General features: G+C 42.6%; 1 protein-coding gene across 2 annotated transcripts in view; it reads right to left on the bottom strand.

The window, feature by feature from the left end:
• TMCO4 (transmembrane and coiled-coil domains 4) overlaps nt 1-17,701 on the bottom strand; it is a 101,053-nt gene that overhangs the window by 63,575 nt on the left and 19,777 nt on the right. For both annotated transcript variants that reach the window (XM_075906593.2, XM_075906592.2), the window contains exons 4-5: nt 11,296-11,323; nt 8,869-9,001 (exon numbers count right to left, since the gene is read on the bottom strand). In XM_075906593.2, the coding sequence (XP_075762708.2) occupies nt 8,869-9,001; nt 11,296-11,323 (161 nt within the window). The remainder of the gene's footprint in view (nt 1-8,868; nt 9,002-11,295; nt 11,324-17,701) is intronic.

The raw sequence follows: 17,701 nt of genomic DNA, 5'->3' as shown, positions 1-17,701 counted from the left end.
CTGAATCAATGAACATGCTAAGATTTTGTAGCAAAAATGTATATTTCAGTATTGGTTATAAGACTATAAGTATGATGCATAACGATTTGATGTATAATGACTTGCTTATAAGTTCTGTATGCTTCTATTTCACCCTGTCTCTCATGATTAGATAATGTTTACTGTAAGATCTTGCTTCCTGTTAGCATTACAAATTAAATTGTAACTCATGTCTGCATTGTAACCTGAAGATGTGTCTACACTACACTGTTATTTCGAGATCACTAGCATTATTTCAAAATAACAATGCGAGTGTCTACACAGCCATTCCGTTATTCATAGATTCATAGACTTTAAGGTCAGAAAGGACCATTATGATCATCTAGTCTGACCCCCTGCACAGTGCAGGCCACAGAATCTCAACCACCCCTCTTAGAATAATCCTCTCACCTATATCAAAGATATTGAAGCATTCAAATACTTTGAAGGACTCAACATGCAGAGAGTCCTTCAGCTGTAATCTGTGCCCAATGCTACAGAGGAAGGCGAAAAACCTCCAGGGTCTCTGCCAATCTACCCTGGAGGAAAATTCCTTCCCGACCCCAAATATGGCGATCAGCTAAACCCTGAGCATGTGGGCGAGACTCACCAGCCAGACACCCAGAAAGTTCCCTATAGCAACTCCTATCATCCCTCCATTGACCTATTTCCAACTGACAATGAATGGTCAATTAGTTATCAATTAGTTACCAAGATCATGTTATTTCATCCAACCATCCCCTTATAGAATCATAGAACTGGAAGAGACCCCAGAAGGTCGTCAAGTCCAGCCCCCCGCTCTAGGCAGGACCAATCCCATCTAAATCAACCCGGCCAGGGCTTTGTCAAGCCGAGACTTAAATACCTCTAGGGATGGAGACTCCACTACTTCCCTAGGTAACCCATTCCAATGCTTCACTACCCTTCTAGTAAAATAGTTTTTCCTAATATCCAATCTGGACCTCTCCCACCACAACTTGAGACCATTGCTCCTTGTTCTGCCATCTGTCACTACTGAGAACAGCCTCTCTCCATCCTCTTTGGAACCTCCCTTCAGGAAGTTGAAAGCTGCTATCAAATCCCCCCTCACTCTTCGCTTCTGCGAAATAATGGACCTCTTAGTCCGAAATCTGTAAACCTCATTCTACGAGGAATAACGCCTATTCCAAAATAGCTATATTAAAATAAGGCATGCATTGATGCTCCACTTCTGCTATTTTGAAATAGACCCTCACCAGAGCCATTCTAAGTTATTCTTCCCCAGAGCCCCTGGGGCTCTAAATCGAGATGGCACGTTTATATTAGGGAAACCTGCCTCGGACTAATTTTGAAGCTTCCCTGCAGTGTAGACGTACTATTTCAAAATAGCTATTTCGGAATAACTATTCCAGAATAGCGTATTTCAAAATAAGCATGCAGTGTAGACATACCCTAAGTTGTATTCTTTAGTAACTATTAATCTTGTCTGAAACTCTGCACAATTGTTTGGTGTGAGTGTGTGTAAGTCTGAAAGCCATTACAAATGCCCAGGTGGTCAAGAAGTGGGAATCTTGACGATAACCAGGAAACAGCCACTGTGTCTGAGGCTGAATTGAATTAGCAGCATTGACAGAACCCTGGAGACAGGTAGAGACTCTCCAAGAATGAGACACAACTATTGGAAGCCTGACAATCGCCATCAAAGAATAACTGCAAAATCCAGATTAACACCTTTTAAGGATGGATAATTGCAGCATGACACTGCAAAAGCCATACACTCAAATGAAAACTTATATGTATAAGAAGGGACCATCTTGCCATTAGAACTCTCGGTTCAGTCCTGCGAACCAAGCCTCAGAGGAGCTTCGAATTGCGATTGACAAGAACCCGACTCCTCACTCAGTCAGTCTTGCCCTGCCAGTAAGACTGACTTGAGCCACGATGGACTGGTAACTATACACCATCTGCAGGACGTATGTGTGCGTGCGTGTGTGCATATGCTCTTTTCAGTTTGTATTTTCAATAAACGTGGCACATTGCCTTTTCCCCGGTCAAAGATCCTGTGTGCTTCTTATAAGCAATGGATTTCTAACACTCCTGTCATCTGAAGAAGTAGGCTGTGCCCGCGAAAGTTCATGATACCATCTACGTGTTTTTAAGGTGCTGCAAGACAATTTGTTGTTTTTTAAGTTTTTCCTATTATAGACTAACTCAGCTCCCCCTCTGAAAATTTTACTGGGAACAGACTGGGCAGCTGCCCAAGAGTTGTAACTGCCCTTTTAATGCCCTTTTCTGCAGGGCCTTAAGCATGCCATCATCATGTGTTTGGATGATCTGCTTGTGAGGTTTTTGTAGCTTTCAGAAATAATCCATGCTATGCTTTACCATCTGTGCATGGAGTAGAAATGTTGGTGGTACCAGCAGGTCTTCTACAAAGCAGAGAGACACATCTCTCTCTTGTTTGACTCACCAGAAATCAAAAGATATCAAGAGAACAGGGACACAGTTGGCTGGCTTTTGCGCTCAGCAATAAGGGCTGGATGTGTCTAGGTTCAGGGACTGTTGGTGGCTAAATCCTATATGAACACAATATCGTAAAGCTATCATCAACAGAACTTTAACCTTCATTGCAGCCTGGTTAAAACAGACATGAACTGTTTGTGAAAGCTCCTACGTTTCTGGAATTTCAGCCTGCCTTTCCAATAGCTTGAACTTTAAGGTTCTCAGTTGGGTTGTAAGGCTGTTTTGTTTCCACAAGGATAATTAACTGCCTCTGTTGGGTCTTTCTATAGCTGCAAAGAATTCAGATTTGCAACTACTTCTCCTGAACCATAAACTGTGTTCAGCCAGATTTTATAAGCTCATTCTCCTCTGATGAAAGGAAACAAGTAGTTTTAATTAGGCAATTGATCTATCACTTGTCGTTTTTTCAGTTTCTCGTAAGACACTGTTTAGTGCTCTGTGCTACAACAGAGAAGTTTACATACTGTCATTCAGATCTGTCAGATACCAATAATATTGATTTGAATATGTGGAACACTATTGCGTAGATGACATAACAAAATGTACCCCTTTGTCCAACCCTTACAACAGCGGTCGGCAAACTTTTTGGCCGGAAGACGGCATCAGGGTATGGAAATTATATGGTGGATCATGAAGGCTCATACAATTGGGGATGGAGTGTGGGAGGGATGAGGACTCTGGCTGGGGATGAAGGCCCAGTGGTGGGGCCAAAAATTAGGAGTTCAGAGTGTGGGAGGGGGTTCTGAGCTGGGGCAGAGAATTGGAGTGTGGGGGTAAGGACTCCAGCTGGGAGTAGAGACTCTGGGATGGGACTGGGGATGTAGAGTTGGGGTACAGGAGGATACTGTGGGCTGGGATCGAGGGGTTTGGAGGACGGAAGAGGAATCAGGGCTGAGGCAGGTTTTTGGGGCACAGGAGTGGATCAGGGGTACAGGCTCCAGGCCATGCTTACCTCAAGCAGCTACCAACTCCTATGTGTGCTGTTCCCCCACCCCCAATCAGAAGGGGCCACCCCTGCAGCTCCCATTGGCAGCAGGTTCCAGACAATGGGAGCTGCAGGGACAGTGCTCAGAGCCCTCTGGCTGCCCTACGCTTAGGAGTCATGGGGGGGGATGTGCTGCTACTTCTGGGAGCCATGCAGACCTATGGCACCTGTGGAGCAGGACAAGACCTCACCTCACTCCCCAGTGGGAGCTCAAGGGTTGGATTAAAATGGCTGATGGGCCAGATGCAGCCTGTGGGTTGCAGTTTGCCCATCCCTGCCCCACACCCTACTGAAATAATGTTCATACAAGATATTTCTTGAATGGTACCATTGAAGACTCACTTTGCTAGTCAATATTATCCTGATAAAATGTGTATAGCAACATTGTATGTGAGCTATAAGATTTTCCAGTATGATGCGAACATATGCTCCAAACTGAGGTTGGTAAATGGATCTGTTGCAGACAAAAAATGTTGGCTCTTCTTAATGTGCAGTTAAGTAGGAAGAGAAACAAAGGAAGTTCAAACAGGTGGGAAAACTAGCCTGATGGACACAAACACTTGGTCTCCTGAATTTCAGCTAGAAATGTGTTCCAAGAGGGGGACTGACACCATAAAAAGGAGGCCCTCTCTGGCCACTGTTTTGTGGCATGAGAAAGGATAAAGGAAGTAGCTATTAAACAGGAGAAGAGGTCCTTGCCTAAGATGCTTGGCCAGCAAGACTCAGAGAGTATGTGGTGAGAAACTCTGCTTTGAAATTAACACAATTTGTTAAGTTAGGCATTAGTTGAATTTTATCTTTATTTTTCTTGTAACCATTTCTGACTTTTATGCTTCATTATTTGTATTAATTTAATCTCTCTTTTTTTTGTAGTAAATACAATTGATTTGCCATTATATCTAATCTCATGTGTTTGACCTGGAGTGTCTGAGAAGCTATTTGAAATAATAAACTGTCATATTATCACCTTCAAGAAACAACATACTTGTATTAGCCAGGAGAAGGCTGGGCAGTAGAGGACGTACATTTCTAGGAGAAAATCCAAGATTGTGTGTGCACTGAGGTCACCCTACAGTATAGCCTTGGTTGGTAAGAGGCTGGCTGCTGAAGAATGCACCCAGACGTAGCTGGCAGTAACTTGCATGCTGAAGGCTGTTTGTGAACAGGCCAGATCGGAAGCCACAGCAGCCAAGCAGTGTAAGGAGCAGGGGTGACACAGCTTCTCATTGCTCTAAACCAGGGCTACTCAACGTAGCCTGTTAGTTTGCAGCCCGTGGTATGATTTGGGTTTACGGGGGGCTCACCACGCAGCCCACAGGTGGGAGCCAAAACAAAAAAGTAGTCAATATAATGGCTTTCAGTTGACATGGGTTTTAGTAGTTGAATTCCTGGACTTTGCTCATTAAAAATCGGGTAACTATTGCATTTTATTAATATCAGCAGAACTGACTTAAACGGAGCCTGTGTGTTGTGTAGTGTTGCCTTAATCTTTGTATTCATGCCCATCAGTATGAAAGAAGCTATTTGCGTATATTTGCATATATATTTGCATGTATATGCAACCACATTTAAGTTGCGGCCTTCGGCATGTGCTGTGAGCTTCCGAAGTTGAGTAGCCCTGCTCTAAACTGTGCCCTGAGTAGGTCACAGATGCCCATACTGAAAATCTAATTGTGCATGTAACTGGGCCACTGGCCAAAGCTTCTGCATCAGAAGATAAAGAAGCAAACCGTTTTTGTTACAAGTATAGAGTAAAACTGCAGAGGCTGCCAAAAATCTTGGCTGGCTAGTTCTGTCCCCTTTAAAAATCACAAGGCAGTACACTTTCATGAGGGACTCCTTTTCCTAGGAAACTCTGTGAGGTTACAGTGGGGGATGATTTTGCATTGTCCACCCCCATCTAGATCTACCCACCACCAGTGCAGGGCCACATATGGGAAGTGGATAGGAAGAGAAGGACCCATGCAGTTCTGTGACAAGGCCTGTGAACAGCAGCATAAGAGCACACCAGAAATCATCATCATCATAAGACCAAGACACATCGCTTAAAATACCACAAACACAACCAGGGAGACAGTGGGTTAAAAGGCTCATTTGGACAGAGAAGAGAAAATATGATATGGACAAAAAAGAAAAGGGGGAAAGGAAGGCTATAAATATGGGGCTGGCTGTGAGGATACCACAGCATACTTTAGGGAAAAGAAGTCTTTAGCTGTTGAAAAGTACGGAATGGGCTATGACAGTCAGAAGCAAGTTCCATACTATAAGGCCTATCACTGACACAAGCCATTAGGAATCCACAAAAGACTGGAGGGATCTAAGGTGAGGTTAACCAAAAAGGATCTCTTGGAATAGATCCAAGCGAAGAGATGCACTGGACAGCTCTCTTTTCTATGCCTAGCAAAGCCATGTACTCCTCTTCCAGAGCGTTAGCAAATATATTGGCTTTTTATTGAAAGTCTGGGTAGGAAGCAGGAAACGCCATTTTCCTCACTCTACCCCTCACCAATATTCCTCAGCCGAGATCTGGAGGGACCACCTCTAGGAATAAATGTTATGCTTAGTTTCCACATCCTTTTATTTAGTCTCTGGGGCCTATCTGCTGAGATTGACAACAAGGGGACAAATTATGGCAGTAATTTGTGTTATATTGACACCAGATTGTTTCACACAAGCTCAAAAAACTTCAAATGGTAATAATATCTAGTTCTGACTAACCATGGCTGGATTTGAACCAATGACTTAGAAGTGAACTTGAGAGGCTCTGTACCCCAACTTCCAATCTCCTAAATCACCCACTCCCCCCATTAACGTTTAATACTCCTCTTACCTATGATCTGTTTGTTAGCACCTAAAGGGAAGTTTTCAAAGCAAAGCTTGTAAAGTATAATAATGCAATTCTGCAGGCAGCACTAGCCTAAGAACTTGCACAATGCCTGTTGGGTTAGGTTGTGTTTTCTCAAGATCAGGCCCCAGGAACCGAGTCTCAAGCCTGAACAAAACATAATTAGCCCCACTGTTGAAATACTATCTTGAAAGGTAAAGAACTTTGTAAACTAATCAAAACACTTCACCCTCATTACGTGCCTTCTCACACTCTAGCAGCTGGGATTGAACCCATTTCTATCAGCCGCAGCACGAAAAAAATCCATCAATACTAACCCTTGCTCCTGGATTCCAATAAAACCCAGTCCTCCTCAGCCATTCACAACCTTTGAGATTATTTGGACTACTCATTTTTATAATAATGTAATTAACAAGAAATTATTGAGACAACTGTTCAGAAAACCACAGCAACGTCTAAACAACGCTGGGTCACAAATACTGATTAACAGGTTTATTAGCACTTGATTAGATTAAGCTAATAAATTAGTTATGTTTAAACAGATTTCCTGCAAGTGAATTAAAATAAACTTACCAGCCACCATATTGCTGAACTTCCACCTGCTCCCTCCGCACAACAACTAAAGTACAGAGCGCTTTATCCCCAGCCTGCACAACCCCTGGGTTCTAGTGCTTTGGCAGTTTCATCATGAAGATTAATATTATGATGGTGAAATTAATGATCTCAGAATATGTCTACACTGCCACCCTAGTTCGAACTAGGGTGGCTAATGTAGGCATTCGAACTTGCAAATGAAGCCCGGGATTTAAATATCCCGGGCTCCATTTGCATGTTCCCGGGCACCGCCATTTTTAAATGCCCCGTAGTTCGAACTACCTGCCCGCTGCTACATGCGGCACAGACTAGGTAGTTCGAATTAAAGCTCCTAATTCGAACTACCGTTATTCTTCCTGCAAAGAGGTTTAACGGTAGTTCGAATTAGGAGCTTTAATTCGAACTACCTAGTCCGTGCCACGTGTAGCCACAGGTAGGTAGTTCAAATTACGGGCATTTAAAAATGGCGGCACCCGGGAACATGCAAATAGAGCTTGGGATATTTAAATCCCACTACATTAGCCACCTTAGTTTGAACTAGGGTGGCAGTGTAGACATACCCTCAAATATCAAGACCACAGGGCTAGGTTTACATGGGTATTTGGGCACCTTAAGATGGAGATAGGTGCTTGGCAAGATTTACAAAAGTGACTAAATGATTAGCACCTAACTCCCACTGAAATCAAATTCTACCAGTATCTATTTGCATTGTTAGGCACTTACACACTCTTCTAACTCCAGGCCCAGACCCTTAGCTGGTGTAAACTAGGGTAGCTCCATTAAAGTCACCAGATGAGGATCTAAAGCTAAAAGTGTCTAGTAACATCAGAGTGTCAGAGGCATTATTGCAAAGATGGGGATTTGACAGGGACTGAACAACAATTATAAAAATATTTAGCACTTACTTGGGGCTTCACTCTTCCACCTTTACTTACACTGATTAGGGCCTTACTAGTAAGAATTCCAATTGTCATAGTCAAAACTGTCTGTAAACTAGTGTGCTATACACTAAAGTGAGGATGGCAGACACTAGCTCTTTGTGGTTTTCAGCATCAGTGTGCTTTACAAACATACTGCCACATTCTCTGCTGGTGCCAAACTGGTTCTGCTCTAATGAATGCAGAATACTTGGTCCACCTTCGGTCCTCCTCCTCAGATCTCTGAGTGGTTGCTATCCACATTTTATAGATGGAGAAACTGAAGCAGAGAAGTTAGGGCCCAATCTTGGAAGGTGCTGGGTGGCCTTCAGCATCTTGCAGGGTTGGGCCCTAGTGCCCATATTTTCAGAATGATGAGTATTCACACCTCCAAAGGAGATAAGAGCACCTCCAGAAAAAAAATCAAGCCATAATTGACTAGCTAAGGATCACAAGAGGGAGTGTCAGAGACTGGATGGCTACGTCTACACTGGCATGATTTTCCGGAAATGCTTTTAACGGAAAAGTTTTCCATTAAAAGCATTTTCAGAAAAGCGCGTCTAGATTGGCACGAATGCTTTTCCGGAAAAGCACTTTTTGCGGAAAAGTGTCCGTGGCCAATCTAGATGCGCTTTTCCGCAAAAAAGCCCCAATCGCCATTTTCGCGATCGGGGCTTTTTTGCGGAAAACAGTACTATGCTGTCTACACTGGCCCTTTTGGGCAAAAGTCTTTCGGAAAAAGACTTTTGCCCGAACGGGAGCAGCATAGTTTTTCCGGAAAAGCACTGATGATTTTACAGGAGATCGTCAGTGCTTTTCCGGAAATTCAAGTGGCCAGTGTAGACAGCTGGCAAGTTTTTCCGCAAAAGCAGATGATTTTCCGGAAAAACTTGCCAGTCTAGACACAGCCGACTAGACTGCAGGTGACTCATGATGAGTTTTCTGCTGGGAGAGGAGCCTGCTTTAAACTCATAGCAAATGCAAAGCCTGATTACAAACGTCCTTACTCTGATTCTTCCTCTTTCTGTTCCTTCAAGCTCTCAAGCAGAGATTCCTCCAAGACTTCCAGTTCTTCTACAGGGATTCTCAGCAGCCAAGTGACATGGTAGATCAGCACCCGTGCTCGGGCATCATAATAGCCTTAAATAGAAGGAAACAGAATTGACCAGTTTTAATTGTGTCAGATCAAAAAGCAAATGTTGCACTCTGTTCTGGGTGGTGACTATATTAAATACTGAGATAGCATTGTCTGTCCTTTCAACTTATGCCAGCATATTTACAGTCTGGGGAGAAATAAGGGTTCAGCTGTTAGTACATGGTAAAGCACTGGGCTATGGATTCATTAGCTTCTTTGAAGTAAATTAGCCCAGGTCCAATGACAACAGCTAAGGATCAGTACCTACGTGCCCATCTAAGTCACTTATAGTGAAGTAATCCTTGCCTATAAAACTCACTGTCAGCAGAGATTCACTGTAACCAGCGAGTGCTTATGTGGCAAAGGATCTCCACCCCTTTCACTGCAGGGATTGTGGCAGGACCTCTCTACGCCCTCTCACAGCTGGTAGAAAGAACTGGAAATTGTGGAGAAAAGGGTGAGAACTTCATTCTCAGCAGGGAGACGCTGCAGCATGACCAGTGCCAAAATCAAAGTTAAACAGACTTGTAGGGGAACGAGGCATCTAAGTGACAATGCAAGATGTTTTACTTTGTCTAAATACAACTCTAAATATACCAGTTCAGTGCTTTTCATTTCTTCCAATAGAGACTGGAGTTGAATAATAAAAACAGATCTAGCTACAAGCTAACTTTGGTATACGTATATGGCTGACAGCTGTTTGTACTTATTCTTTATTGCATGAGCAGAAGGAATGGACAAGGCAATCTGACAGCATTCAATGGTAAAAAGTCACTCTGAGGCTGGGAAGCAGGAGTGCTAAAGAAAAAGATATTTTAAGCATATTAGATTGTAAACACTTTGTGCCAGATCTACTCCTTTTATGTGCATATCCCCACAGCATCTGCCTCTTCTTTTTATAAGGTATTCTGGGAGCACTCTGGCATGAAAAATGCCATTACATTTTAAAGGTGTCCCTGTGAAGATACCAGTTTGAAATATGGAGCAAGTCTGTGATACAAAGGTGACACTTCACAGACAGTTGTTAACCTACCTATCTGTTTAGGTTAGGTATTTATCTAACCCCAATCACCCTAGGATCTGCGCATATCACAGTCTTTAATATATTTATTCTCGCAATAATCTGTGTGAGGTAAGGATTAGTAGCCCCATTTCACAGATGGGAACCTGAGGCACAGAAAAACTAAAGAGCTGGATAATGTTATGAGCAATGACAGCATCTATAGTTACATAGGCTTAGTCGCCTGACCTGGAATTCACTGGGATTAGATACCTTAATATTTGTGCAGATCTGAGCCTAAGTGACTTGCTCAGGTTACACAGGAAGTCTGTGGCAGAACAGGGAACTGAAGCTAGAACTAGCATCATGGTGCTATCTTGCCTCTCTGATAACTTACAGTTTGGTTTCTGCTTTCCCAAAGGGAAAAACCATCTTTTGAAGCGATGACATGAAAATACTACTTTGTATTAAGTTAGACTGAGGAATGTAGTAACTTTCATTGTAATAGCTGCCTAATTTTCCACTTTTCCATCAAAAATAAACTGAGAAAGTCAATGGGGAAAAAAAGCCACTTTGTCCTGATGTGGATGAGTCTTAATAACAATAAATTAACCTCAATCCTATGGAAAGGTATATTGAAAACACAGATGCAAAGTGCAACCATTGATCTGACATGCAGACTTTGCTACAGTAAGGAATTCTTTATATCATTAATAATTTAATTCTAGTAATTTAATCCACCTCCTGCAATTTACAACAAAACATTCGCTTGTTAAAGAAAACAAAAACGTTGTCATTTGTTTAGAAAAGGCTTCGCAGGAGATCAGGAATGTATTCCCTTGTCAGGCCTTCGTTTTAGCTAGTGCTTCAAGTAACTTGTAGAACAAATAGTTTAGACTGAGATTTTCAAAATGGTCTGATTGACTCTCAGTAGGAGTTGGGCACCTACCTTGCATAAGCCTCTTCAAAAAATGCATTTTCATTAGTTAGCTACAGAACTTTTCTGGCATCAGACACATTTGTGTATTAAGCCATAATGTAAAGAGATTTGTAGGTCAGGGTGAGATCAGACGATTAACAAGCAGGAGAGATTAATTAACTGTAAGTTACTATTATACATTTATATTACAATACAAAAGTTGGTTCTCTTAACATTGAAGCAAGGAAACAGTGGGCTGTTGGCATTAAAAAAATAGAGATAACGTAACAGCTATAATGGCACCTCCGGAATAAGATATTTTACAGTATGTGAAACCAATATGTTTATATTAAAAACTTGTTAAAAAAAAGAATACTCACCATCCTTGAGAGAGAAAGACACAAGATCCTAAAAAATCAAAACAAGTAAGTTAAATTTGATGGCATTTTACTCAAAAATAGTAAATAAAATAATGAATTAGACAAACTATAATTGAGTGATTGCAGCATGTTCGTCTATGAATATGAGAAACCATGCTGTATCATTTCAGTAAAAAAGTATACATCAAAGCCAGATGCTTTAAACACAGATATCCAGTCCCTGCTATGTGTAATTTGACAGAAACAGTCACATGCAATGTGGCAGAAAACAAATCATCTACTCTATATTTGAGAGAGTTTGTGCGAGAGTCTGTCTATGCGTCTGTCTGTTCAAGAACTCCTTCTAAATGATAAGTACTAGGACCACCAAATTTGGTAGGCAGTTTCCTCTAATAACTTTAACTAATAAGTTCCAAACTAAGGTAAGGGTTTGGTTGTGCCAGGAAAACGGCATGTGCCCAGAATGGGATTCTCATAAAACCATACAGAAAACAGACAAGCACCAGGCAGGTGAAAGGTTCTGGCTGGGAGCACCCGCACTGAGACTGCCTTAGTCCCAAATCTCCTACCTCCAGGTGCTGTTTAATGGGGGGGGGGCACTAAAACTCATCCCTCCCAATTCGTATGGGAACATTGCTGGCCATTTCCCTTTGTCAGGGAGGGAGGGGAAAGTGCACAGTTTGCTGCATTCCTCACCCTGGCCGGGGAGCCCAAGGGGCAGAGAAATCTGGATCTGCCCCAGGAGCGGACATGCAGTTGTGCCTGCTGGAGCTGCAGTGGCCATGGAGAGGTGCTTCTTACCTGGCCCTAAGCTGCTGCACTGAGAGAGAGCTAGGGTAGTCCTCTCTCCTAGGGGCAGCCTACATACTGAATCCCTTATCCTCAGCCCCACCCCAGAGTCAGGAATTAAATGAAGAAAACCAAAAATTAAACTGAGTTAAGGAGCTGAGTAATGTTGGGTAATTTTTCTACTTTATGAATAAAGGAACAGTGTGTAAATTTATCACAGATAATCCTATCACCATCAGATTGCACCAACCAATGATACAGGGCTTGTGCATTTGGAGATGTAAGTTCTGTCTCTGCCACAGACATGCTGCATGACTTTGGTCAACTCATTTAGGTCCAGATTTTCAAAAGCAGTCTCCACGTTTTGGATGACTAAATTGAAGCACCTTAGGCCTAATTTTCAGAAGGCCTGAGCTTCCATAACTCCAACAGATGTCAATGGTAGCTGTGGGTGCTCAGCATCTCTGAAAAACCAGGTCTCTTGGTATGTTTACACTGCAGTTAATAACATATGATTGTTTAATTGTGAGGTAGACTTTGGGCTTGGGTTCTGTAGCTTGGGCTCCAGCCTGAGCCCAAATATTTACACTACAATCAAACAGTCCCTTGGCCTGAGCTTTGCAATCTTGAGTCAGCTGATATGGCCCAGGCACAGGTGTTTAACTGCAGTGTAGACATTCCCCCAGACTGAGCTCCAGAATGGATGGCCACTTTTACAGAGGTTTGAATTTCATTTCCCCGAGCCTCAGTTTTCCCATCTGGAAAATGGGGTTAGTACAGGCCTTTCAAATATAAACTGTAAGGATTAAGCTTGGATGGAGGGTGCTAACAAAGGATAAAGTGCTGCTGTTACTCCTATGTCCTCCTCGTGTTTCATCACTCACAAATGGTTAAGGTTGTGTGCAGACACTGCACATAGGTCTGATTCAGCCTACATGCATTTCTTGCGCTTATCAGGAAGACACTGCAAAGAAAAGCCAGTCATGCATTTTTATACGGAAAATCTTGATCTCTTTGGAAATGCAGAGCGCAGCTGGAGAACCAGGATGCTGCCAGGATGTTTATGATTATTAGTCCCCCTGCGCCTAAGCATAATTTGTGTCCTAAAAACTCTTCCAATCCTCTTTTCACTCCCAAGTATGGGAAATCTGAAATGGTGAGTGAGCTGCTCTCAGCCAATTGTTAATGCAAGAGGGAGAAAATATGGCTATGCCCAAACCAAATGCAATGTCCTGGACTCTCTAATATTATTCTCAGATGGAGAGGGTTTGGATGTATAATTCAGATATGTGAATCTGCTACATGAATGCAGATGGGGGAAGGAGTTTCTTGCCGATAAGAGGGATGAATAAGAAGGGAGTGATGGGAGCTACTGAGATTTGGTGGCAGTGAAGAGCAGCTGAACACCTGGAGGATCCCAGGTGTTCAGACCTGTTTCTGGGATGGTTCAGACCTATAAGGTCCTACTCCATGCTCCCAGCCCCCAAAGCAGCCACTCTAACCCCTCTGGGTCATGCTCTCACCTATGCCCTACACCAAACGTGGGTGAGTTTATGTAGGAGTAACACCCTCCCCCTCCCAGCGTTTCCACTCCAGGGACGCTAGTGCCCCTCCCCCCAGTTCTTCCACCCCTGCAGGAAGAAACAGACCAAGGAAAACATCTTTCACTGAAGAACCAGCAAACAGGCTTGAATTTACTTAAAAACCTTTACACATAATGTAAGTGAAAGATCAACATTGCTCCCAGTCACCAATTCTAAGTGGATGTTTCCTGCTGACCCAGAAAAGAAAAGGACTTGGGCAGCAAACCTTGGGGTGATTGTTACAGGATAACAATTCTTGATAGGTTTGACCTAGATGGGAAGCACATTTGATCAGCAAAAGTGGCTTCAATGGGAATTGTGGGAGGCTGAGCACTTTCTAAATTGAGGCCTCTTATTAAATGGCTAAATATGGAGCTTACCTCCAGGCACTCATTTTTTTAAACTGTCCGCCTGTGAGCTTAGAGGATTGAAGTAGGTCACAAAAGCTGGAAAGATGGGAACTGATAGCCCAACAGACTGAGAGACAAGCTGGAGCTTAGTTCAGATGCTATAGGGGTGCCCACCTGCTTCTAATAGTCTCAGACTTTGAACTACACTTGTGTGTGCTGTCAATGGGAAGAAAACAAGTATTGATTAGTTAAGATATAAAATAAAGAGTCTGTTCTCTCTCTCTCCCATCTCAGCAGCCGTTTATTAAACTGAAAAGAAAGAAAGAAAGAAAGAAAGAAAGAAAGAAAGAAAGAAAGAAAGAAAGAAAGAAAGAAAGAAAGAAAGAAAGAAAGAAAGAAAGAAAGAAAGAAAGAAAGAAAGAAAGAAAGAAAGAAAGAAAGAAAGAAAGAAAGAAAGAAAGAAAGAAAGAAAGAAAGAAAGAAAGAAAGAAAGAAAGGCAAGCTTGGGGCCCTTGTTTCCCTCTTTATGAGGTATGAAGTTAGCATCAGAGGCTCTTTGAAATTGGCTTCTAACTGCTTGTTTTTTACATTTGAAATTCATGTGCTGTTTCTCCTGTAAAACACTGTGGACAGCTAGAGCAGTGGCTCTCAACCTTTCCAGACTAATGTACCCCTTGCAGGAGTCTGATTGGTCTTGCATACCACCAAGTTTCACCACACTTAAAAACTACTTGCTTACAAAATCAGACATAAAATACCAAAGTGGCACAGTATGCTGTTACTGAAAAATTGCTGTTTCATCTTAGCATATAATTATAAATAAAACCAATTAGACTATGAATACTGTATTTATATTTCACTGTATAGTCAGTATATACAGCAGTACAAACAAGTAACTAAATGAAATCTTACTTCATACTGACTTTGCTGGTACTTTTTATATAGCCTGTTGTAAAGCTAGGGAAATATCTAGGGGAATTGATATATCTCCTGGAAGACCTCTGCGTACCCCCAGGCGTATGTGTATCCCTGATTGACAACCACAGAGCTAGAGAACTAGTAATTTTTCAGAAACCAAACCTGTGAAACTCGAATGAGAAAGGGAAGTGATTTTTATTCAGACTCTTTGGATGTTGTCTATTTTTTGTTAATACTTATATAACCCAAATGCCCGATAAACAGCTGAAAGAGAAGCTGTTTTGTTACAAGATTCATCATCCTTTTCCCAACAAGAGAGAGCTTCTAATCCACAATTCAGGGTCATTCCAGGGAGGTCTCTTGAAAAACAAACAAACAAACAGGGAAACGGACATTTTAGATATTTCTAAGCCAAAAACCAAGCAGGAGTATCAACCTCTCAGCACTTCTTTGCATACAAAAAAGAAACAAGAGGCAGAAGCCCAATTCTGCTCTCTCTTCAGGGCACCTTCAATAACTCCTTCCCTTAAAAGTTTACTAAGGACTTAAATTCTTTAAGACAACAAGATCATTTAAACACATTGCAAATGAAATTTTATTAGTTTTCACTGGCGCTTTAATATGCTGCTTTGTGTGTGCAAAGCTACCTCCATTCATAGCATGACTGCTGTCTTATTTGCCAGAACTAACTGTCCTTAAAGGATTCAGTTATCAACATTCAACAGCGTTACTTACCTGTAATGAACATACATAATACCCACAAGCCTCAAGAGTTCATTCAGTCAACAGATTCTGCTCAAGATATACCATGAAAATGGGAAAACCTTAAAAAAACAACAAATAGTCTGGTAGCACTTTAAAGTGTAACAAAACATGTAGATGGTATCATGAGCTTTCGTGGGCACAGCTCACTTCTTCAGATGACCGGAGTGTTGGAAGTGAAAATGGGGAGAGTGCTAATGAGATTGATAAGAATCTGCTTCTTTCCTCTCAGATTCAAGGAATGCGGAGTAGGCATATTAAAATTAGTTTATTTTTTAAATGTGTTGTAGGAGAAAGAAAAAGCATGAAGCATGGGCCTGGGGCTTGAACCAAAGCAAGCAAGAGTTATACTATGAGTAACAGACAGGCCGTGTTAAAAGTAAATGTTTGTCTGCAAGTCAGTGTCTCTCGGCACTAGAACTGCTAGCACTGCTAAAAGCACATGAAATATGTAAGTACATTCCACCAGGACAGCGGTTACATGTTTTCAGTGATTACATGTTTACACTCAGGGGGGCTGGTGCTTGCGGGGATGCAGTAGCACGGGGGAGAAGGCTAGTTGGTTCATTGGGAGCCAGTACATGCAGGCAATGGGCTTGAAAACTGGCTCCCTGCACGTACCGACTCTTGCCTGTTCCCGCTCTCCATGCTGCTGCCTCTGTATCAGAAGCAGTGATGCAGAAAGGGGGGGAGACAAGGGAGCCAGTGTTCATAAGGAACCAGCTTTTAAGCTGGCTCCTTCCTGACCCCCTCCTCCGATTCTGCCTTCATGAGAGGCAGCAGGAGGTGGGGGTGGAGCCGGCTCCGTGGGAGCCAACATGCAAGGGGAGTAGGCTTAGAAGCCAGCTCCCCACGTGCACCAGCTCCTGCCTTCCCCACCCCACCCACTGCCTCTGATACAGAGCAGTGGGGGGCGGAGAAGGGGAGCTGAATGTAACTGTGAGGTTAACTGTCCAGCCCAGGCGCCTCAGTTAATTGTGTAGATACATATTCACATTTCTAATGTGCAGAGATATCAGAGGGTTAGGAATTTGAAAGCAGAAACATAAGAAAAAAGATCTTATGTTCTGTCCTCTCTGTGACTTCCCAGCAAAGAAAAGAAAATCTCAGCCCAAGGGCAACAGCAGATTGTGCCCAATGTGCAACAGAAGGTAAAATGAAGTACTTCAGTACATCCCCATTAACGACCCAGTCACTTGCCTTCATGCATCATTCCTTCAGCATCATAAAAGAAAGAACACGTATCTGCAGCACTTACAGAAACTCGTCAATGAATTCCAGAAGCCTATGATTATCAGAACTCATTCAAACAAACCATAAAAGTGAACTAAGTATGTGCAAGAAACAGAGCCAACAGAAAAGCACAGAATGACTGGGAAAGAGCAGTAAAAGTCCTGTCTCTTATGTTGTTTACCATCAAGTCACAAGGAAATGCTGATCTCCATTTGGCTGATCTCCATATGCCGGTCTCCTCCCCTTCCCCAAATGTTTTGCCAGTTACAGGAAAAGCCACAGGTGCATCAATATACAGCGAGCTTTTCCCTATGTAATTCCTCATCTGAGCTCTTTCAAGAAGTTCAGCTGTTGCTCCAGTGAAAAATACAACTACTCTAAAACTTACCTCAGAAACACCAGATCAGTAGCTAAGACTCCTACATAAGAACATAAGAACGGCCGTACTGGGTCAGACCAAAGGTCCATCTAGCCCAGTATCCTGTCTACCGACAGTGGCCAGCACCAGGTGCCCCAGAGAGGGTGGACCGAAGACAATGATCAAGCGATTTGTCTCCTGCCATCCCTCTCCAGCCTCTGACAAACAGAGGCCAAGGACACCATTTTATCCCCTGGCTAATAGCCTTTTATGGACCTAACCTCCATGAATTTATCCAGCTTCTCTTTAAACTCTATTATAGTCCTAGCCTTCACAGCCTCCTCTGGCAAGGAGTTCCACAGGTTGACTACACGCTGTGTGAAGAAGAACTTTCTTTTATTAGTTTTAAACCT

This window comes from Pelodiscus sinensis, chromosome 24 (genome assembly GCF_052426305.1).
Source record: "Pelodiscus sinensis isolate ZL-2025 chromosome 24, ASM5242630v1, whole genome shotgun sequence".
NCBI lineage: Eukaryota > Metazoa > Chordata > Testudines > Trionychidae > Pelodiscus > Pelodiscus sinensis.
Note: the sequence above shows the minus strand (reverse complement) of the source record. Positions and strands in the feature narration are given on the sequence as shown.